At 40.2% G+C, this 25,472-nt stretch overlaps 1 protein-coding gene across 1 annotated transcript in view; it reads right to left on the bottom strand.

The window, feature by feature from the left end:
• VPS13B (vacuolar protein sorting 13 homolog B) overlaps nt 1-25,472 on the bottom strand; it is a 359,343-nt gene that overhangs the window by 321,079 nt on the left and 12,792 nt on the right. Inside the window, exons 4-7 of the mRNA XM_053466785.1 lie at nt 8,697-8,817; nt 3,223-3,390; nt 2,575-2,756; nt 1,375-1,549 (exon numbers count right to left, since the gene is read on the bottom strand). Coding sequence (XP_053322760.1) covers nt 1,375-1,549; nt 2,575-2,756; nt 3,223-3,390; nt 8,697-8,817 — 646 coding nt within the window. The remainder of the gene's footprint in view (nt 1-1,374; nt 1,550-2,574; nt 2,757-3,222; nt 3,391-8,696; nt 8,818-25,472) is intronic.

Below are 25,472 nucleotides of genomic sequence, written 5' to 3'. Positions count from 1 at the left end.
GATTTATAGCGTGTTTCTGCATTTATTAACCGGTAAAATGGAAGGCAAAGCTAGGTTGGTAAAAGCGTCTTGGTTTCAGGGAATGGGAAGAACTGGCTCCGAAAAGCGATTTCAGAAAACCAAAAATAACAGGAAATAAGGTGGTTTAAGTGGGGAGAGCAGTGCAATACTTCATCTACTTCTACGGCTTCACTGAATTAACTACATTTGATAAATATAAGCGTAAAAAAAACCTACAGAATAGTACTAATATTTAAATATTTCAGTGCAAAACTGAAGAAAAATGATAAATGTATATTTGTTTCTGTTCTAATATAGAGGACTGTGGTTGTTTTAATTTGACTTGCTGTTCCTAGCGATTATATGGTTTAGAGGATAAAACACTTTCTTGGTCCCATAATGGGTTTTATTCATTAAAGATGGAGCTGGTACGGAGATTTGTGGTTTCGAGTCACTGAATTCAATGCAGTATAAAGGACCATCCCTGAAAAATTCCTTAAGGAGACTTCCAGGATATCTTCCTATATTAACCATGCCTTATACAAGACAATCCAAACTATCCTTGGATCAGAAGCTCACTGGGGCTGGCCCTTCATCACGTAAAGTCAGTGAAATGAAATGCAATACGTTTCATTATCAGCGATACTATGATAACAGAAAGTGGTTAATCTCGTAAACCTTAGTAACAGAAACTATAAGAAAATCCAAGAGCTGGTAAAATGAGAACAATCTGAGAAGCGTACTGGTTTTTTCTATTGGAGTAAACTTTGAATTCATTTCTAAGCCAGGACAGCAGTCAATTATGTACTGCAACTGGGACAGTCATACACGGCAATCATTACCTCTGCGAGTGCTTTAAAACAGATGCTCAAGAACCCCCCCCACCCATCTCTCATTTTACATGGTTGAAATTTATTTCAAAGTTAATTTCTGCCTGTAATCAGTTAAAACACGAAAATCTAAAATTACATTAGAGAATAATTATGATCCACCACAAAAGTAAATTGGGCAGACATTCTTTTGATCCCTGTTCCAACTGACAGCGCGACAGAAGATGAGAGACCCGTACGGTGTAATAGTCCAGGACAGGGCTGTCTGTCAGGGCCCAGCCCATACCTACATGAATATAATGGATCTCTGGTCAATAAAATAGGAAGGTTGGATAGCAGTGATTTTTATGAGGGGTTTCCTCCAAACAGAATGATCATAATAGTGATGGTTCACCTTTTTAGTTTTAATGTAATAGAATGTTTTAATAATCCCGCTCTTTTCAGTAGCCTAGTTGACATGGGCTCTACTGTGGACTACTTGGTGATAAACCAACGGATTTTCCAATGCCTATAACCAACGCCTTGTTGCTGATTTCTCACTTACCAGGAATGGTAACATTTGTTTCTTTAGCGTGACTGGGTGGGTTGTCTGTTTCTCCCTCCTTTGTGTTCCCAATTTCTCCATAGTACAGAGCAATCCCTAACTGCATTATGCGGATGAACATAGGGAGTTGCTGATCGGTGAGAGAAACCTTCAAACTATCAACCATCGTGTGAATCTAAGGAGAAAAAAAAAAAGATAACAAGCAAATCAGTCACGCTGAGCATCTCACATCCTAGAGTAATTAATTATCAGTACAACCCGAGAGGGAGGAAAAACACACAGAATCATCAAAGCATGAAGAGAAACAAATACTTTCCTGAGAGCTCTCAGGAGAACTCAAGACCCAAAGCGAGGGTCACACTTCGCATTAATATAGCGCCCGTAAAACATCAAGAGATCAGGGACTTCCCTTGTCACAAGCCTACATAGACTGTCTAGCTACTACAACCTCCATAACAAACTTAACACCATAAAACCTTAAAATGCAGTGAAATGGGAAAGAACATCAAATCCTTGCCAGGCACAGAGGAAAGAGATATTGGGGCATTTGGTGGCGCTACCCTGGTTCGTTGCATATAACATCAATACTATACATACACTATATGGACAAAAGTATTTTGACGCCTGACCATTACACCAAGGACTATATAACAGCTTCCACTCTTCTGGGAAGGATTCCCACAAGGTTGGGCCCCTTACTTCCAGGGAAGGAAAATCATAACGCTGCGGTATACCAAGACATTTTGGACAATGCTCTGCTTCCAACTTTGTGGGAACAGTTTGGGGAAGACCCTCCTCTATTCCAGCATGGCTGTGCCCCAGCGCACAAAGCAAGGGCCATAAAGACATTCTCTTCCCAGAAGAGTGGAAGCTGTTATAGCTGCAAAGGGAGACCAACTCCATATTACTGTCTATGTAGTTAGAATGCAATGTCATCAAAGTCCCTGTTGGTGTAATTGTTATGTAAGCTCTTTTGAGCAGGGCCCTCCTCACCTGTTGTCTCTGTTAGTCAATTTGTTATGTTACATACTACTTGTTATGTCCTGTCTACCCATTGTACAGCACTAGGGAATTTGATGGCGCTATATAAAACAATAAAAAATAATAATAATATAGTGCGTGTGCGCATCATCTTTATGCAATACAAAGATAAGTATTTGCTATTAAACAGAAAATATATCAGTGACTTTTAGAGCGTACCTTAATCACAGAGGGCATTTTAGAATTAAGGCTGTCATAGGTGAAGTGCAGACGGGTTCGGAAAGAGCATTTGTACAGCAGGGGGTCCTGGTAAAACTCTATTTTCCCGCTGGCGTTTCTCTTGTCAAGACACACAGTACAGTCAGAAAAATTAATAACTTTTCTCAGGACCAGTTCAGTGGCTGAAACAAAGAACATAAAAAGTTATTACATTGGCTTTGAACAGAACAATGATCAGCTACGTGAAACAAATATTAAAAACGTTTGGCACAATGACATGCCTTGAATTTGTGGGCAGGCAATGTATTTTTGCTCTACCAAAGTAACAAGAGGTTTAGATTAACATTATCCCTAAAATGTCAAACACAAAAATCTCTCTGTACATACTAACAAAAGTAAATATAACACATTAAGGGGGCAATTGCATATTAAATAGAGGATAAGACCACTTTCACCGCAAAAAATAAGACAATTCTTCTGCAAGAAATCTCATATACATAATCTCAGACGAGAAATCTAAATCTGCTTTATGCTATGTAAGACTTCTTACATCATAACTAATACAGCCAGCTACACACAAGTTCTCCCACAGAACTCCATGGAAGCTCCAAATCCAGACACTTGAAGAATGAGGAATTATGAACTCACCCAAAATATCCATAAACGCTCGGTCCCAAAACTCATCCACGGTGTAACACTCGGCACACGTGATATTAACAGACAGGACTATGTCATCTTCAACATACTTCAAGATGAGGTTGTTCACCACAATGTTGACGTTGTTGACAACTCTTCTTATTAAACTTTGGACGTACCCTGTAAGAATATAGTAATTCAAGTTTTTGTTATTTTCTCAATAAAACAATTGTTGGTTATGTGGATTTAGGGATAACAAAATACAAGGATCCTGGTCACAAGTGAGAACTAATTACTTGCTTTGGTGGGTTTATTGCTAGTTTATTAAAAATAATAGTTTTTAATGGTATTTACTACAAAACAGAGATCAAACTCCTGGTGCTATTTCTTGATTTTTTGACCTAATCAACTAAAACCTATATTCTATAGAAAAAAAAAACATGTTGTATTGGGGCCTGCAAACACGTGGCCTCTTACAGAGCCATTACCTGCTAATCCAAAGGGAAGAGGACTATTTGAATGTGCTGAACCGTGTAACACGGGGAACAACAAACTCCTTCATACGATATCGAGAGGTAAAGGTCCCATGAATAAGAAGCAGGAAATAAATGTTATCCTACCTATCTTCATATGTCCTGTATACGGAAAGTATTACGCGCTAATAGCTGCAGCAATTACTGCACAGAAATAAACAGATAAGTCCAATGAACAGATGTGCAATCCCTCTAACCGAAATCTAACAAATATCCTCATCCTCAGCAACATCGCACAACCTTCACAAACGGCAGCATTATTCCTACAGACAGATTGGGTCGCATCACACATTTCAAAGGCATTTTGCCCCAAAACACACTTAAAATGTATTTTTAGCGCCACAAAGGTGAAAAAGGTGCTGCCTATAGGCCCTATGGGACTCTAAGCTTTAAAGGGGCTTTGGTTCTATTTTTGTCACATATAGGATTAATTGGGGAGTTGCTTCTTTTACGCAAGGTTTCTTCAACTGCTACTCTTCAAATTGTACATTTTTGATGGCACATTTGTGTAAATAAGAACAGGAGCTTTTAATTTCAGATACTGCTTTTTCTACTTTTTAGTAGAACGACATTCAGATTGTATAAAATCATTTAACCCTCCAGACCCCCGAGGGTCTTTCTGATTACACTTGGAGAACCGAGAGCTGAATGTCTTGAAAGGGTTATGTGACTCTACGCCTTAACCCATTTCACTGGCCCAATATATGGTACAACAACCATTTATAGGCTTTTGTGCTTGGAAAGTTTAACTGATTTAAAATATTGAAGCCTAATGACCTGCCCAGGCAATAATAAGTATAACAGTCACTGTATTCCCTTTTACGAATACGCATCCGTCTGACTCGTCATCCATTTGAAAAGATTTTAGTACATAGGTCCAGTGTCAAACCTGTGTTTGTGTTAATTATATGTTTTGTATGCTGGTTCAATATAAGTGCATTATGGAATCTGCTGGCACTCTTTAAAATACGCTGCATGTATATTTATGATATTTATCTCACTTTTCTACTTTCGGTGTTGAATTTAATGGTGCCTTTTATAGCGCCTACATGTGACTTTTTTTTTTTTTTTTTTTAACAAATGTGTGTGGTATTGATCAAGAACAAGATACCCCTGGCTAGAAACAAATTCCTCATACACCCTCCTTGTTTGCATCGCTGCTCACAAACACTGCAATTCTGACTCAAGTAGCAGAATAGCTTTTCCTGTCCAAGACATTCGCTGTGATTTAAGAAGTGCTGTGTGTTTTATTTTCCAGTTCTTTCCAACTTTGTTTCAGTTTTTCCCCAATGGATGCCTATTGCAACGGGTGGGAAAATTACAGGCAGAACATTTATTAGCGAGCCTGGTCCCCACAGCTGGATTTCTGCTTGACCATTTCTTAGCGTGAACGCCGGCCGTTCTATAGGTCACATCTAGTGCGGGATACAGAGACGTGCAGGTGGACGGTCACCCAGCTGAATATTCACGCAGGTAGATTCTAGAGCTCAGATCTTTAGCTGAGCATTCACCTGGGAAGATTCTATCATTCAGAGCGCTAGGTGGACAGAATTTAATACTTTCCTAACTGTTTATGGTAAGGATCAACATCCAAACACTTCCAGAAAAGGATCTTAAAAGTTCCAGCCGCTTAATGTGATTTAAGGTTAATTTGCTAAACATATTAGAGGGTACAGTTAATGTTTCTAATCGCAATTGTGATAAACAATTTTATGGATGCATATTTCTTATATATATATATATATATATATATATATATATATATATATATATATATATATATATATATATACACACACACCCCTCCCCAAGCAGGGTTATATTTATGGATCCAGTGTATATATAACTAGGGATATAATAAAGACTGAGGAAGGAAACACTCTTATGTTAAAGAGACACATTTTAACAAATCTGTTGCTTTGTTTCCTCTGAATGTCCAATCACATACAAAGCAGAAACTTGTGGGAAGCTTTTTTCTGAGTGATAAAATAATTTCTTGATAAAATAATTTCTGGGTTGGGATTGGGATGGTGATGATGGGATGATGTTTCTAATGCTGCATTTTTTAACAAATTGTAATATTCAGCAGTGTAGGTAATACATCCACTTCAGACAAAAATCAGCATTGAAGTTCTATGCAATGGAAGATTAAAAAAATTAAGAGTTGTTGGAGTTCCGGGTACAAATATTGGCACGTACTTATATTGTAAAGCATTTACTTAATTCAAGTGGGAAGGCTGGTGTCCTTAGTTTGCAATTGTTTATTCGATGAGGATACAAGAGGCGAAATAAAGAGACAATTCTAACTCGGCTCTGTGTTACCTTGAGATCGCTCTGAAACAGCTGCGCTAATGACCGGACCACCAAAGTCTCCCTTATCAATTTCAAGGCGAAGATGCATCTAATAGTCATGCAATAAAACTGCTGAGAAGAAAATCTGAGAAGGCTTCAGACTTCAATGATATCTAATGAGCGCTAACAGAAACGTCCTTAAATGTACAATCTCACAGAACAAGCATATGCAATGATCAAGGGCCGATTCTAGGCTTTGCAGGGCTGCAGGTGAAATCATTTAGTATTCAATCTCCTTATATATATATATATATAGTTTTATTGTATACAAATTAAGAATTGAAATGCACCCCCACATTTTTGTCCCCCCCCAATGTATTATGACAATTCTGCCCCTTTCATCCACAGAAGATAATATTGCTTATGACAATTTACACAAAACAAAGCAAGAATTCAGCACATGCCCACTGAATACCATACCATACCATTAAAAAAACCACTTCTCTAAGGCATAAACATCCCCAATATCTATGTTTTTCGAATAATTTTCACTGGGTATGTGCTAAATTCTTGCTTTGTTTTGTGTATTTTTTAAGTTGTGCGCTCCTCTGTTTCTATATATTTTTTATGGTAATTTCAATCTTTTCAGTTATAATAACATACTAATGCCAATTTGTATATAATTATAGTGTTTTTCATTTATTTTATTTTCTTGGATTACTCAATTGAGCATAAGGCTAGAACGGCTCACAAATCTCCTGATTGTTTCTGCACGTCCCGCTGTATACCAGACTGTGATGCGCAAACAGAACCAAGAACCAAGTACTAAGCTCCAGCCACCTTAGCTTGTTTTGCCTTTAGATGCGTAGAGGAATTCATCAGACTCCTCTAAACATTGGGTCTTCATCCCACCCCAGCTTCTTCCCTCGCAGGAAGGCAATATGCATTCCTGCTTAGCAACGCACACGCGCAGGACACTCACCACCAGCCAACATCTGCGGAAAGTCACGAGAATCCGGGATGTTAAAATGCACACACATAAATAAGTCTAGGTCTGTGTTTTATTAAATGTATAACACTGTAAATGTGACATTTTTGAGCATCCCACTGGCCAGCACTAGACATTTAAGGTGACAAAATTCCCTTTCCTTTAAATTAAGTGTCAGACGATAATTACGGTAATTAACAACGCACTGTGAAAGCTTTCCTCTAAAAGTACAGGAAGATAGCTCTACGGTATGTAAAACAGATAATGTGCTAAATAAGGTTGTGTTAAAATGATTGTACGGAGAGCTGAGGATAGATTTCCTTTAAACGATTAAGACAGCAGTGAAGGCTTTAGTAGTAAGGAGTATTACGAGAGGGGGCCATAATATAGTTCAATTAGGATCTTTAATAAATCACAAGCCAACAGAACAACGTATCCCTGCGGACCTATTTTTCACACATATCTCTATTATTCCATCATCGTCAAGCTGTTATGGCAGCGTTAAAGCATAATAAACAACCTCTCAAAGGGCTGCAGTGGAGGAATCCCTAGTCTGCGGTAAGAAGCCTGATGGAATGCAGGAGGTCTAATGGGAGAGCTGTCAATAATAAAACATCCCACTTACCACTCCGCCAACCTACTGTGACCTTCTCAGTAACCGTGTCTGCCCTTTCACCCTCATGTCAACCTACCCAGGGTTACAGAGTGAGGTGAACAGGAGCAGAAGAGAAATGAAAAGCCAGCCAGGGGAAATGTAAGAAAGTAAACTTTAGGACAGGGAAAAGTGGACACAGAATCCACTCTGAACTCCCTGGACAAGAGGTTTGCAGGACGTAACCCCGGAAGGACATGCTGAGCCCTATCAGACAGGATGGTAGGCCACGGATTCCTTAAATTGTGTCTTTTACCAAACATTACACAGGGCCAGCCCTTCTGGTGTCGGTCTTTTGGTAATGCAGCGTAGAGTTAGAGAGCTGGGTAGTTCAACTCATAGCTTAGTTAATAAGGCCCTCTCTCATGCTGATTATCTCTGGTCACATTCTGCTCATTTCATTGCAATTTTCACTGAATCACTTATACATTTCTTCTTCTTCTTATACCTTTCTTATTTCAACTGTCCTGGATTCAGCTGATATAGGGGGTTCATTGGCAAAATAAGGACTGCTAGAATAAAGTCTACAGCCTCTTCCTCCACCATCTTCTGCAATAATCCCTCTCCTTATTCTCTATACATTATTGTGGTTCTCTCTGCTTACTTCTGCCAGTTTCTCCTCCCTTTCCATCACATCTGACATAACATGGAAACAGAACGTATGTACAGTTCACTAAGGCAACTTTTCAAACCTCTGCAGCTGTATAAAGAATCAGAGGTCAGCCATTAATCTGTGTATTATGAATTAATAAGGGTTTGAAGCTGGCAACTCATTTAGATACACATGTAATGGTGACCATTTACGACTGGATTAATAAATGGACTGGGAATCTCCCTGATGTAACGGTATCATGGGAGTACGGGTCATGTTAGCTCCTAAATCAGTGTACTACAGCAGTTATACGCGGCTACAGAGTTGCAGTTTGCAGCTGTCCTGAATCTGGCCCAATGAAAATATAGTCATCACCTAAGTAATGCTAAAGAATCATCGGCAAACTGAAGATGATAACAGAACCGTCACCTGGTGGCAGATCCGGGTCGGCGGGGGCTGCCTGCTGGATCTTCCGCGGTTTGGTCTGGGATTTGACGCTGTCTGTTGTGCTCCGATTGGTGGAACTGGAACCACAGCTTTCATGGTCCTCCTTTAGGAACAAAACCAAGAAAAATAACTAAATCTACACAATATCAACCAATACGAGGATTTCTTCAGAAAGCAGTGTTTATAAAGTCAAAGCAGTGGATCACGCTGCTCAACCCGCCAATACATGAAGGGTTAAATACGAGCGTTCTAACAAGAATCAAAAAGCTGTCAGTTCTTAATGATGGAATTTGGTAGCCATTTGCTAGTAACTGATAAGAATCAGTCTCTAAATTCTCCATACTCCAAATGGCTTGTGAGCTTGGAAGTTATCTGATTAAAATCAGCAAAGAAAGAAAACATTAGGTGTCACGTGGTTTATTTGCTACTAAAACAATAATAATTACAAGTCTGCACGCTAAGAAAGCACAGCAGGAAACACCAGGAGAGAAAATAATAAAAGATAAAGCTGCATGGAGTAAATGGCTTAAAAATGGCATTACCAGTGAAACGCACGACGCAAAACATCTGAGGAAATGGTTAAACATGTATGACGTTCAATAAACAGTAGGGTGCTGAACTGGGTTGGTCACGGAAAGAAAATAAATTCAGTAAAGATGATACCCAAAGGCTTGCAATCTAATTCACTTAAAAAAAACTCAATCATAAACAGCAAATCTTCCACAAAACAGAACTTAAACCAAAAGGTATCCTCAGATAGTAATATTCTCCGATTCCATATAACACATATAACAGCGCTGACATGATTTTAATCGGGGTTAATATAGTCATACTAAGGTCATCAGCAGGTGATAATTGTTTCAATAAACATATATATAATGTTATATTCTGAGCACACAGTAGATTGGCAGCGCTAAATAAATTACCTCAAAAATGTCTACTAGGGGTCGGCAGGTTAAAGAGTGGAGGGAAACCCAGAGCTTTCAAAATAAATGGAGGAAACCTAATCCACCTTTATCAGGATCACTAATGATGTCCAGCTCTTCTCCACCCCTCCCCCATCCCAGGCTTCATTAAAGATGCTTCATGGGGTAGAAGGCTGTTTGATTATAAGAGCAGCAAAGAGGTCACCAAACAGATAAACAGCCCCTGGTGACTGTTTACCAAATATCTGCTGGTTAACACCATTGGTGCCAGAAATACCCACAATGCACCACGAAGCAAACTGCTGGCTGTTCCTCTAACACCCTCCGAGTGACCAAACAGGTCTCTGGAATAAATATACGTTACACACAGACTAAACCTCTATTCTGCTAGAAATGTAATACCCAGGACACAATCAGGCACAGTTACTGAATCGTAGGGTGAAAACATCAGCCATGTTTTCCAGGACACATGTTTACATATTGCTGACCAGCCCGGGTAAAATGCTGCCCTGCAGTATGGAACGGAACCAATTAGTCAGTTATACATCACCCATACTGCAGGACTTTATCTGGGCTGGTCAGCAATATGGAAAAATGATACATGCGTCCTGGAAAACATGGCCGACGTGGTCACCCTACTCCATAGGGTCCTGCTTAAAAGCACGTGATCGACTGAGGTAATATCAGAAATGTACGAAGTACTGTTGCAACAAAATTACTAGTGTGGCTACATACATTACAAACATAAATACTACCCCAAATAAATATCACAGCTGTGAGAAAATGTATTTCAGCATTTCAATGTATATATACTATTTCGCTATTACCTAGGTACAGAACACTATAATACAACAGGGAGGATTAGGAATATGATGAGTTAATGTTTTAATATTGTATTTCATACACTCACACTACACAACCTTGGCCATGCTGTCCTCTGACCCTCAGGGGATCACTTTATATACCTTCATGAAAACGTTTAGAGGGGGTTTCTGGCATCCAGGGATCAGCGTTGGCAGATTCAATGGGATTGGAGCTCCTCTAGAGAACATGATGGTGGGTGAGGAATGGGGTTGATAGCAGAAGACACACACAGGTCATCATATTAACTAAGGTGGTTAGGATAGCTCAGAGGTATCTTTACATTTCCACAATGCCCCCTTCCAAATGCAGGGGATCTGCAGAATACCCTCATGTGCCTTTGCCCCTGACCTCGCTATTTTCAGTTTGGTTGAACACATTTCCTTGCTCTTGAGATTCTTGCTTACATAGTACTTTCATGATAGAAAGTGTTAGTCTTTGAAAAGGAGAAAAGTATAGTTAAAATGATAGCCATTTATTGGCTAACTTTCATAGCATTGTTTGTATAGGGGGCTCCCTGGGACAACATTAGAGCTGAAATGCAGTTCTTTGTGAGGTTGGGGGACTTCGGCTGGGATATACTGAGTTGCAAAGTAATTCACTTCTCTCCCACTCCAGCAGGACAAAGGTCTACTTTGTAGTATTCTGATAGCTCCAGATGCTGTAACAGCAGGTGCTGCCGCGCAAGCCTGGGGTGTCTGGCCAAGATAGTTAGTAAAAGGCATTAATGAGGGGAACGCTCCCTACACGCTAATCATTATCCCGCGGCACAGTGTAAACCATAAGAGGATCTAGGCACAATTAACACAAACATACCAGACACAAGATAAACATTACTAAAGTAAAGTTCTGCTTGTAGGTCATGCACAGACTAATCTTGGAAAACACATACAAAATCTGTGAAAATACGCATACATCCGCAAACCTACAGTAATGGAGTCCTGCTGATACAGTATCAGTACCACAGAGCTCCCTCAATATATAACAATGTGATTCTTGGCGCAGTTTGCTCTCACATGGTCTTAATCAGTCACACACCTTTCTCCATGCCTCGAAAAGCCCGAGTGAACTCATCAGAAATAACCCTTTTACAAAATGTACTGCCTTCAGATCAAGCACTTCTACATCCATGGAATCCAGTACATTCCTCCCACTAAATATTACTGCATATAGCAGAAACCTCCGAGCAAACAAAATAACTATTTAATGATGATCTTCTACATGTGGGTAATGCTGAGCTCACAGAAGGGCAGACTGGACGTTAAGACGCACATCTGATATACTAGAGCTTGGCAGATTGCGGATTCCTACAACACCGAACATGTACCCCTCCACGGTCGGGCAGACTGGGGACTAAAGCTCAGAACATATCACATCTCATAGTGCTCAACACGTTCCAGCAGGCTAACAGTCTGACAGAGGAGACAACCATGTCTCGCTACTCAAGTATATTTCGGTGTAAACTTTTTGCTCGTTCCGCTCTAAACTAGGGGTGTTGTATACCCTTCAGGAATAACATGCCTGTGTTATACACACATACAATAAACCGAGTTACCTTTATGCTTTTAAGAAACCTATACGGATAACCCTTCATGTGTTTTGTCAGTCCTTATCAAGATTGCCTTGAACAAAATCCTGATCAAAATTGGTGTCAAAGAATAGAAAAATATGTAAGATGACAAACATATCCGTTTGATCGATGGTTGAGGCATGTATGTTAAAAAAATGCTTTATAATTAAAAAAAAGTTATTTATAAGGCTGCACAATAAACATAATTCAAGTATTTATTTGCATTAATCTAGATAAAGCTAATGTGGATACACATTCCTGTACAGTATGTAATTTTATTACACCTCAAGAACATTACCTCCAAAAAAAAAATACTTCTGTGCTCACACGTTTCTGCAAAATCTTAGCATTAAAACGACGCTATTAATTTTTCAAACTTGAGCTTGTCTCATAAGCCCAGAGGTAAAACATGTTCATTAAAGAGATGTGAGAACGTTCCAAGTGGAATGCCAAAACTAGCATAATTATGAAAATATTTAACACTGGGACCAACTGAAATCACACACTGAATATAGATCAAGATGATGTCATAAAAACAGCGAGGCCAAAACGCACTAAAACTACTGCAGCTCCATAAATCTGGCTCACACCAGATGACAATAAACATGTGAAAATGAAAAAGGAAAAGGAACACCAATTATATTTTAGACATTTCATGAAATATATGCATTATAAATGTCTTCAGAAGGCCCTGCGAATGAATGGCAGCCCGGAGAGCCGCACTTTGAAGATCTGTAGGCTCAGCTTCACCTAGCAGCATATTTCCCCTGCGATTGATCCCGCTTGGTACGGGTCCTACAGCACTCGCCACGCTTTGAACAAGGATCCAAGAAGCCTTAATCACAGGGCTAAACTACTAATTAAGGAATAAAGCCACTTGAATGACAACCTATGCCAAGCTAATAGTATTCTGCTGCCATGTCAAACCATTGCTGTTAAAATAAAAATAGTCATGTGGCGATTTCACACTGTCGCACGCTCATAAAGAAAGCCAAGCAGTCATAGCGTCATTTTTCCGCATTTGTATATTTAAACAATCTGACTAGGAAATAGAACATTAGTGTTTGCACAAGCATGCAAGAGGTTTGGTCATTTAGAATACACAAACATATGGAACCGGTCCATGGTGAAGATTTGTATTTCAATTAATTCGGCCAGAAGGGTTTACATCAAGTAACAGAACGGACATGTCAGAAATAGAAATGTTTCCTCTGGTACACCGCTGGGCAGACAGATTTACACAACATCAGAGCTGTAGTTATATCACTCATTGCGAACACGAGTGCTCCATACTACAAGCGGCGGTAGGACATACCTTCTTAAACAAGGGTTTGGATCTACGAGCCAGCCAGAAAAATGTAAGAGCCAGGTATTTTTCCTCCCAATCATGCTTTTATTTTCATGTATTTAAAGCTTTGGTCACCCCTACACACACACACGGTATGTATATATGTGTGTGTGTGTGTATATATATATATATATATATATATATATATGCACACACACTGTAATTAAGAAATATGTTCCATTCTAAGGATAATGGATATCTCGAAATGGATATCTTTTTCAATAAAGCATTGATCAATAAATTAAATATTTGGCATATATATATATATATATAGATAATCCAGTTAATAAAAAAATGATAAATGGCTGCAATCATTAATCACTTAATAAGCTGATAAATATATTACATTAAATTAGTCAAATTATTAATAAATATTAAATTGCTAAATTGTTACTAACACACACTTACACACTAACATCAGACAGTAACAGACATACTCGCTAACATCATGTGCTCAGAAAAACAGCATTTAGCCACACACTCTAACACCATATGCTCATGCACACGGTTACCAACATGATACACTGTCAGGACCCTGCAAGACTTACTGTGGAGGCCTCCAAGTTCCTTCAACACGCACAGTAACATGCTTAAACGAACACTAACATAGTGTAACATGCTTACACGAACCCTTACACACTGTAACATACTTATACGAACACTAACACACAGTAACATACTTACACAAACCCTTACACAGAGTAACATGCTTACACGAACCCTTACACAGAGTAACATGCTTACACAAACCCTTACACACAGTAACATGCTTACACAAACCCTTACACACAGTAACATGCTTACACAAACCCTTGCACACAGTAACATGCTTACACAAACCCTTACACACTGTGGCATGCTTCACACTTACACTAATCACCGACAAACCTTTCCCTTCGTCAGACGTGTCTGTATCGCGTGGGAGCCGCCGCCGTTGCCTTTGTACCACCACGTAATCAGGTAACATGAGTGTCCGGGTGCCGTGTGCCTGCAGCACCTGGCTCAACACCTACTGGAAGCCAAGCAGAGGGCTTGGTACACCAGTGCCATGTGTACTTCCTGCCAGGAAGTGATTACACTAGTTGCCGTGGTGACCTGGTGCCTTCCTCTAAAAGAATAGACCCTGATACAGGGCAATCTATACCATTACTATACCCTGCTTAGTGTATCTTTTTTCCCCTCCATCTAACTCAGCAGGGAACAAAGTGCCTCTGAAAGAGCCACCCCAGCCTTATATCTGTGGAAAATGCATACTGGGGTCCATTTTACTGCATGAATTGGTTAAGTCAGTTCGCTACTCTAATGTAAATGGAGAGGCACAAATAAATTTAAATGCTGCCCTGCAGTATGTGGGATGTATAACTGAGTTTTTACAGCACATACATTGCAGCTCGGTGCTTTAAACATGCTGATCAGAAACATGAGAAATGTATAAACTACGTCTGATATGGCAACCGTACCTGTATCAGTCATGTCTCGTAAGCGGTTAGAAAACTACCTTGTACTGTATGGTCAAAACGGAAACTACTCCATCTGACTACTAAATGAATAATTCCTAATTTCCTCCAAAATGTAAAATATACCCACAGCTCCAGCCACAATCTGGTGGAATGCCAGTAGAATTTCCATTCTCCCAATTATAAACTAGTCCAGCACTGGATTCAGCTGGAGGCACATATAACATATTATAACATAATCCCCAGTCTTCTACACTTTGTTCATTTAATAATGAAGCATGCTAGAAGCTAAGGATTTTAAATCCAGTAAATCAGAATTTAGTCACTTGTGTAGAAAGAAAACCACACATCGAACACAAAACACACTGAATTCCACAACTATATCAAGTATATCAGGGTACAAGATGGAAGGATGTTCATAAGAAAGGTGGAGGTGGAGGCTCAATACGTGGAAAAAGTCAAGAGTTAGCACACCCCACATCTTTGGACATATAGCAAATCTGTCTAATAGTTGATAATCCCCACATAGCTAAGATATAGTAACACAGTAATAACACAGTAACGAGTGCTATCATTTAGCCATTTTCATTTGCAAAAAAAAAAAACCATGATGGCAATTCATAGATAGGCTGAATGTTGTGTTTGGATTGAGTCATTTTCAAAGAGGTCTGAAAAAAAAATTCACCGCAGATTAAGTACAGATTTCCCCTGAGGCTGTCTGACATTAAAAAGTCACGTGTTTATTTATACAGTAATTATATAAAAGTGACTATTTAAAGGACTGTTTGTCACCTTGCTTGGGGTGTTATATATTAAATTATAATGGATCATAATAAATAATAATAATAAAGCAAAATGGGAGAGACACCTACTGACAAATCCAAGATCAAACAGCTATCAAAAGAGTGCATATATTATACAATAATATATACATATATATATATATATATATATATATATATATATATCAGTATATATTGTTGTCAAATTCAGAAGATTCAAAAAGTTTTGTAGTAGGTTTATTTGTATTTTGCTGATAAGCAGTTCAAGAAATGTGAATGTAATGCACATGCCAGTTAAGGAGTCTTCATGTGGTATCCTTTTCACATGGGGAAGAGTCTGCAGAATCCCTCCTTTCCGGTCCCCTAAACTGCCAAGAGATGTGTTCGGCTGAACACATCATCCACTTACTAAAGCAGTACACTCACTGCCAGTCAGCTCCAACGCTGGCTGACGAAAGAGATCCAGGGGTCTAACAAGAGCCCTCATGTGCATATGCAGATAGCACTACCACTGACTCCAACAGCAGCGATTTCCTGATGACAAACATTGGCGGTAGAATGGATCGCACTGAAGAGCTCAGCGACTCTAAATGTGCACAAGCACTGAGTGCCAGAAGCTTCATGAAATGGGGTTCCATGGCCGAGCAGCTCCACGCGAGCAGAATGCCACGGGCCAGCTGGAGTGCTGTAAAGCACACAGTCACTGTACTCAGGAGCAGTGGAAATGCGTTCTCTGGAGTGATAAATCACTCTTCACTATATGGAAGTCTTGTAGAGTAGAGGCTGTTATAGCCACAAAGAGGGGGCAAAAAATATTGCCTTTGCTTTTTGGAACGGGTGTGATGGTCACGTGTCCACATACTTTTGGTCATATACTTATGAACAGCATGAAGAGAAGAAAAGGGCAAGTTCCCAGCAAATTATACCGACTACCCTTAAATCCAACTTTGACAAAATAATGAAGCAGTGTTATTTATCAAACACAATGGTGGGACCCTTGAATGCATCCCTGTAATTGGGTACTGTCGCCAGTCAGGTAATAACGCAAACACCAAATTTATCCCCACCTGCAAAGACACTTAGAAATGCAATAACAACCACAGGGCTACAAACTAAAATACCAATTCCTACGGGGCCAAACTCCCAGGTGCTCTCAGAGCCTTGCAGCAAGCTTGCAGTAGGTTACAGATGGACGCAGTAACGCACCCTGATAAGTTCTTGGCACAGTTTGGTAAAAACTAATGAGAATGAAGGATAAGCTGTGACTTTTGAAGCAATTTTATAGCCAGATGTGTAGCTTTAGAAGCTAAAAGGAAACCAAAAAAGGCTTTTCCTTCTGTCTTTTGCCACAACACACTGACCTCTAGCATTTCCAGATCTCCCCATGGAACACTAACTAGTAGAAAGACTTTTGGAGCTACCTCAACAGCCCTGAAAACATGTTCACTGTGTGCACGTTGTGATCGCTTTTATAGGACCGGCGTGAAAATTCTTTGTGGATGTTGTTATAAATGAACTTTGGAGACTATTAAAGTCCAGTGTAAGCCCATTTCTTAAAAGCTATGAAGGGTTTCAGTGTTGCTGTGACACAGGGGTTCATAATTGAGCATGTGACCCACAAGTCCCGTTGTGCCACGTGTATATGACATTATTAAATTGCCAAAAGAAAATGTATAATTACTTATCAGCAGAACAAATTCTAGGGATTCTTAAAACACAATGGGATCAGATTGTATATGGAGGTGGTCCGGTCACATGTCTAAACTAGGATATTTATAAAAGATGTATCCCATAATGTGGAGCGTCATATGTGTTATACATTTCCCATAATGTTCCCGTTTAAAGGTGAGATTTAGTCATCCTGCATGTGTACAGAGGCAAGAACGTGCAGCACACACCTCTGTTGTGTCGTGTGGACATAACCCCTGGAAAAAAGGGTGGAACTAAGAACTTCACCAAAATAGTAAAGTTAACTAACAGTTTTTCATTGAAGTTTTTCATGATTCCACAAGTTTTTCTTGAATTTATTTATTAATTTATTGTTGCACCACTGCCTGTTTGTGAATTTGCGATAGTTAAATTCCACAGGGGTTCTTTCATATATGCGGGAAACAAAAGTCATTTTAGAACCACTTGTTTTCCCCCAACAGGCAAATTTGGAAAAATATGATTTCAGTCAATACCTGCATACTGTCTACAGATTCTATAAATATACATTCACAAGGAGGGGGACTTGAAAGCTGTTTTCCCAATTTGGGCATTATTTTGGCACCTATGGTTACAAGAAAAACGTTAATTAAGTGTTAGTAGCTCAGTAGCAATTTTTATACCTAGAGAGCTATATAAGTCACAGTAGCAACATTGGGCATTGAAGGAAAGACACAAAAGCAGCCTGTCTTCCGGCTCCTAGAATCACACACGCATCAGCCATAACATTATGACTACCTGGTTAATGTCCCCCTTTTGCCGCCAAAACAGACTTGTATGGACTCCACTAGACCTCTGAAGGTGTGCTGTGTTATTTGCACAAAGATGCTAGCAGCAGATCCTTAAGTCCATGGTCCACTACTTATGCTCAGGTGCCCTGGCTGGTCTGCAGCTACACCACTGTGTGTTCTGACACCTTTCTATCAGAACCAGAATTAACTTTTTCAGCAATTTGAGCTGCAGTAACTGGTCTGTTGGATTTTACCACACAGGCAGCCTTCACCTTCCACCTGCATCAATGAGCCTTGGCCGCCCACGAACCTGTCGCCGGTTCACAGCTTTTCCTTCCTTGGACCACTTTTGACATTTATTGACCACTGCAGACCGGGAACATCACACAAGAGCTGCAGTTTTGGAGATGCTCTGACCCAGTCATCTAGCCATCACAATTTGGTTCTTGTCAAAGTCGGCCAGATCCTTACGCTTGCCCATTTTTCCTGATTCTAACACATCAACTTTGAGGATGATGTTCACTTGCTGCCTAATATATCTCACCCACTGACAGGTGCCATGATAACAAAATGATCAGTGTTATTCACTTCACCTGTCAGTGGTCATAGTGTTATGATCGGCATGTTTGTGTGTAGAGCTGAAACAACGAATCGATAAAATCGATAATAATCGATAACGGAAATCGTTGTCGACGATTTCCGTTATCGATTAATCGAGTGATCGATTCGTCGTTGGAGCGCTCGGCTCCTTTTACCTACCTCCGCCAGCGTTCCCCGCTTCTGCTACACAGCTCTGCAGTCTCCGCCTTCTTCAAGCTACGTGACCACGGATGTGACGCGCTTCAACTATCAAGATTTCAATAAAGTTTTCAATTTGAAGGTTGGAAGTGGAACGAGTCCGTAGCGGAGGTAAGTATTCTTTATGTCTATTGTCTATGTGCGAGACTGGGTGCACGGCAGAGTGTGAGTGAGTGAGTGAGTGAGTGAGTGAGTGAGTGGGTCGGTGAGTGGGTGAGTTGGGTGGGTGTACGGCAGAGTGTGAGTGGGGGTGCACGGCACAGTGGGGGTGGGGGTGCACGGCACAGTGGGGGTGGGGGTGCACGGCACAGTGGGGGTGGGGGTGCACGGCACAGTGGGGGTGGGGGTGCACGGCACAGTGGGGGTGGGGGGCAGGGGATGCAGGGCAGGGTGGGAGACTGGGTGCAGGGCAGGGTGGGAGACTGGGTGCAGGGCAGGGTGGGAGACTGGGTGCTGGGCAGGGTGGGAGACTGGGTGCAGAGCAGAGTGGGGGTGGGGATGCAGGGCAGGGTGTGAGACTGGGTGCAGGGCAGAGTGGGGGTGGGGATGCAGGGCAGGGTGGGAGACTGGGTGCAGGGCAGAGTGGGGATGCAGGGCAGGGCAGGAGACTGGGTGCAGGGCAGAGTGGGGATGCAGGGCAGGGTGGGAGACTGGGTGCAGGGCAGGGTGGGGATGCAGGGCAGGGTGGGAGACTGGGTGCAGGGCAGAGTGGGGGTGGGGATGCAGGGTGGGAGACTGGGTGCAGGGCAGAGTGGGGGTGGGGATGCAGGGTGGGAGACTGGGTGCAGGGCAGAGTGGGGGTGGGGATGCAGGGCAGGGTGGGAGACTGGGTGCAGGGCAGAGTGGGGGTGGGGGGCAAGGCAGAGTGGGGTGCAGGGCAGAGTGGGGGGGCAAGGCAGGGTGGGAGACTGGGTGCAGGGCAGAGTGGGGGTGGGGGGGCAGGGCAGGTGGGGGGGCGGGGCAGAGTGGGAGACTGGGGGCAGGGTGTAAGTGTGGGGCAGGGCAGAATGTGGGTGCAGGGCAGAGTTGGAGACTGGGTGCACTGTGCAAAGTGCAGGGGGCAAAATATTGTTTTTTTACTACATCATAACGAAATAAGAATGTTAATGTAAATTTTAAGTTGTTTTTTAACATCCATTTCATTAAATTATTGTAAATAAACGAAAAATTTGCATATTGTTTTTTTATCCGATTAATCGATTAATCGAAAAAATAATCGGCCAACTAATCGATTATTAAAATAATCGTTAGTTGCAGCCCTATTTGTGTGTATGTATGTGTGTGTGTGTGCGCGTATAAATACACACAAACACACACAGTGAAATAAGGGTAGAGGCAATGAACAGATGGGAATATTATAACAATTTGGCATTTATATTATCATGTATTAGATTTTAGGGCGTATCAAATTTCCTGATAGCAAACATGCGAATGAACCTGTTACGTCATTGGAGTCTGATATGACTACAGTGGAAGAGGGAGAAAAAAATTTGGAAAGACGGCTCAAACTTTCTTACGACTATTATGAGAAAATGCAAACCTACTGTTTTTCTCTATCGTTTTACTGAATATGTAAAGCTATACCGTATATCAAGGATCTTCCTAATTCCATGGCAGAGCTCTGTCGCACTTTTATATTATATTAAGTAGACAGAAGGACAAAGACTCATATTGTTCCCTGTTAAAGATCACATTTGTCCTTTGGACACAATCCTTATAGGGCACTCAAAACAACATCAGCAGAGTGCTATTTTGGACTTTCCTAATACATCTTCCTACATTTAAAGGATTTTGTAGTAAAAAAAAAAATCTGAAAGGATAAAAATTCAAAAAATAGGAGGACAGAGAAAAGAGAATGATACAGTAACAATTATTACTGTTTAATATTTAAAGCTGTTTACCTTATTCTTATTAACAAGAGAAGCAACTTACATGAGCGTTCTACTAACAGGGGGAAATCATGGGAGGTTGTAAACGTTTATGAACACGACTTGCCATTTCCAGGTAATATAAGGAGAGCAGAAATCCAAAAGGAGAACATGAGATAAAAATAAGCTTTCTGAACATTTAACTGTGCAATAAAACCAAAGGCACAGTATAAAAAATACAATTAAAGGAAAGGTTATACGTGGGTCAACTTGGTGAAGAAAACAAGATTTAAAAAGTAACTGGGGAAAAAGATACGAGTGTGGGAAAATGTGAAATATTTGGAAACATCTTCTTATAGAATGCCAAACGGAGAAGCAGAGGGAGCATTTAATGTGTAAGGCAAAAAGAATGCATCTGACTTTAAATTGAAGACATAGGATAACCGCCGCAGTAATACAGATGGGATTGTGTAGTTGTCTGGGTGACGATACAAAAGCTAAACTTCATACAGATGAATAAAACATACAGCCTTTAAATCTCTACCTTACTCTCCAAATGTAAGTCGGTGATGGATAGCATGCATTACGTGCACACCTAGGCCACCCAGAACCACCGCCCTGATAACAGCTATCCCCAAATGTGTTCTTCATCATAAGGGTACTGACCTTTAAAACGAAAAGAAAAAAATGCCTTCACATTGTAACAAACATGCTCTTATTTCTACGAAGCTTTTAATCTATTAAACACTTCACCGAGTGATTTCGATAAACAGATGGTAACAAAGTGTTTCTAACCACGGTGTGATGTCACGCTAAGCTGTTTATATTAAACAATACGGATATTAAATATTAAACACAAGATTGGGAGAGCATTTGACTTTTTCAAGGAAGGGTATGAACTTTTAATTATAAATTAAATTATAATTTTTCGTTTTGCTTATGAGACAGATAATACCAATCGTGGAAATGACTTATTATGTTCATCACAGTAATACAGGAAAAATCTGCATTTTTAATTAAAAAGAAAAAGAGGAAGAAGGGAGAAAAAAACCAAGCATTTATTCACTTCTTAGTCTAAAAGCTAAACAGAAAATGTATCTTACATTTTTAGATTAAGCAAGTTATACAAAGTACTGGCCCTTTATTTACTGTAATAAGACATTAAATATTCAAGAAAAAGGTTATGCAAAGAGCACTCATTGAACCTGCCAAATGCGCCTTTACGCTAAACATAACCTAACAATCTAGTATTGAAAGGTCTCTTGTGCCCCTTTTATGACATCATGTCTAAAATTTTGAGAGCTGCCAGAGGGTGTCATTGAAATTCTTGGCAAGGTCGCGTAAAAAAAAAAAATGGGGGGAAAAAAAAAAAACCACCAAAGCGATGATACCCACTGACCTGGCAAATAATAGTTTTCTTTGTAAATAATAAACCCATTGGTCCAAAAACTGACTTTTAGAGACTGACTTGCATAAAATGTGTTGGGTTTTGTACAACGATAAACTGGTCTCACACTCCATTTAATAACATATTGGATAATTACTGCCCTTTTGAACCTGTTTAGTTTTTTCCTAGTGCTCAAAGCAGGTCATACCTAGCAGGCACAGACACCCAGTGACACAGTGCAAACTGGAACACTAAGCCTCAATAGCTCCAATTTATGGAAAAATTCATTCAAATGAGCAAAAAATCCTTCTGAAAGGAAAGCTGGTAGGAAAGCATTCCCATCATTGGGGGAGCTTTGTGCGCATGCGTAAAGGGGTCTCATTAGTCCCCTACACACAGACAAACACACACACTCGGCTGGTGGCAGGAGATGTGTTTGGCCATCCGCACCCAGCTATATTATGCATTAAAATGGAGATGATGGCTGGAGCCTCTTTTTAATCAAAATTGTGTCTCAAAACTACATATTGTCTCTACAAACTCAGTTCATGACTGCCTGATCACCGGGAGCATCGAGGTTGAGGTACTTCATTAAGAAAATAAGTGCTAAAATGTGTAGACCAGGACTGGGGTTGTGCAGTCACGATATAGACAACCCAACACTCTTAGAGCTACGGGCTGATCTTTAGCAGAAGACATATGGTTAAATACATTGGCCCAATAATAAACATATTCCGCTAACAGCATACACTGTAATGATTACGTGCAACTGATTAAAGAAAACATTTCACAAGAGGTTTCCTCGGGATTATTGAAGACACACTGTTAGTTCACCTGAAGAACAGCAGAAAAGCATTTCAATGTGTTTAGAAACATCTCCGATTTTAGAGACCCCTTTGCTTTTCTTTGTGAACTTTTGATATTGTGCCCAGTTCATGTAATAAATACACTTTTTTGCACCAAATCTCCTCACCTACTCAGCGCTCTTTTGCAGATTCATGGCTCGTTAAATGTATGGGTTACCAAAGAACCTGGCATTAAACCCCCATCTTATCCCACATCAAAGTATATACCGTGGCTCAACCTAAAGGATATCCTCCTGTTAACTGCTAGGGCTGCCATGCCGCTTTATTAACAACATGTGGTCATGGGCTTTTCTGAAATCATTTCGACTTAACTCTCTCCAAAAGACTCCATTTCTTCTATAATATTCTCTGTGCTTCTATTATGAGCTTCCCCAGAAATCTGGACTTCAGGCACATTCTAAAGAATCATGGTCACATGAAAATGTTATTATACATATAAAACCGAACACGCCCTATGCCGTCTTAAAAGTTGTTGGATGCTGCAACGTAAAGTCACCTTTCCTGGAGAGAAAACAGTGGATTTTAGCATTATTATACCAGCATACCACACTTAGTCCACAACAAAAAGGCACGCGAATTCGACCTTTTGACTTAAACCAAATTATATATATATATAAAATCTGAATATCTATTCATTTCGTTGCCAACATTTCACCAAAACGTAAGTAACATTTTGTAAATAATCCAAGCAGTTATAGACCCAGTTTTAGTGTTTCTCTATCGTTTTAGTTACCCAGAGGGATCCTATATCCAGTTTATATACATTAAGAGTCCAGAGATTCATAGATATGGAGTTATGAGACATTAAAGAAATAAAGAGAAGCGACAAGCTGGCGAGCTGCTGGACATGTGCAGGAAGAGTATCAACCAATTTCCATGCATTTAAAAATAATTTCTGGATTAATGTGTAAGGGAGCGGTGTAGTTACGAGCATTCTCCGCATTACATGTTTTGTCTATTAGCGGACTAGCTGTTTGATGGAATATTCTGACACGTATCACAGGGGACAGGAACACATACATAAGAGGCAGAAACCAGAACTTAAGAAGGTGTCTTCTACGCCACATAATGGTCCACTGACACAAGCGGGTACTAAGCCTTGTTAGAGCATCTAACACATCTAACACTATCCAACATATAAACAGAATATTGATCCCTGTACAGGTTGCAAGGAAACAATAACAGAGTTTATGTAATTTAAGATTATTTTAAAGTTTATGGCTAAAACTAGTTTGTAGCAGAGATCTCCCATGCTTTACTGCAAACGATACAGCTGGGATTGTGGCGCCGATGAGGAGGTGTGAATGAAACGGAGCTTTTTCTCCGCAGTAAATATTTTACCACTCCTGCTGTATTACCTGGTTTTATTAGGACAGCTGTCTTTCCCATCCAAGTGAAGACTCATCATACGTGAACATCGCTAGAGTGGTCTATACGTCAGGACTGCGGGATACCATACACAATACTTCTCTATATTCTTTGCGTCTTTTTGAGTCTGCGGACCAGCATATTTATAACATGAGCAGAGCTGTCCTGTGCTAGATGGCGTCACAGTCACGGTTACCTCTTATGAACAAGGAGTCCTAAATACATGTTTATGCTCAATGGCACCTGCCACATACATTTATTGGAGCTCTTGCGGCAGATCCTGTCGTTTAGCGTGCAGCCGTTAACTCACTACACGCGGCAGCGCGCTGCCATGTGTCAGACTTAACCCCCAGTCCCCCTCCGGCCACCACAAGACTTTCTGCATAAGAGTGTAAAATGTTTGTATTCGGCGTGAACGGAGTGGGGGTAACCACTGCCTCATTATTATTATTGTTTTATATAGCGCCATCAAATTTTGTAGCGCTGTACAATGGGGTTGTAATTCAAGGCTGTTCCATTAAGCTTTAATGCAGAAATCAGTACATAATTTTTTTTTTAAATCAGACAAAAAAATTCTCATTATCGATTGCTTTCCCACCTAGATAATGTAGCACCAGAAATCGGCTTTTGGTATTACCTGATCATAACATATTTAAAATACACGGTAGATGCCAAGATACCGTCAACACGCAGAAATATGCCCATTAATACAAAAAACACACACCGTATATTCATTTCTCAGGAGACACTTCAAATCACTTAAATCGCCAGAAAAGTATTTTATCAGTTTGAAATTTTATTCAACATTAACACATCTTGGCACAAAATCTTCCAACGTTTTATCCAACCTAAACAAGCATCACTCTGTAAGTTTCTATTATATTATAATTGCTCTAGTAACATAATTTACTAGCCACCTAGGGATTGTGTGAACCTTTTACTCTGCTAAATGTGCGATAATACAAAAAAAAAAAGGTTACAGTATTTACGAGCGCGATTATCTTTAAAGAAGCTGAATTATGCTTTAATTCGGTTTGGAAATCCCGAATAACAAGCTCTGAGTGTTCACCAAAAAATAGCTTGAAAGAA

The sequence above is a fragment of the Spea bombifrons genome, chromosome 5, assembly GCF_027358695.1.
Source record: "Spea bombifrons isolate aSpeBom1 chromosome 5, aSpeBom1.2.pri, whole genome shotgun sequence".
Classification (NCBI taxonomy): domain Eukaryota; kingdom Metazoa; phylum Chordata; class Amphibia; order Anura; family Pelobatidae; genus Spea; species Spea bombifrons.
This window is presented reverse-complemented; position numbering and strand designations above follow the sequence as displayed.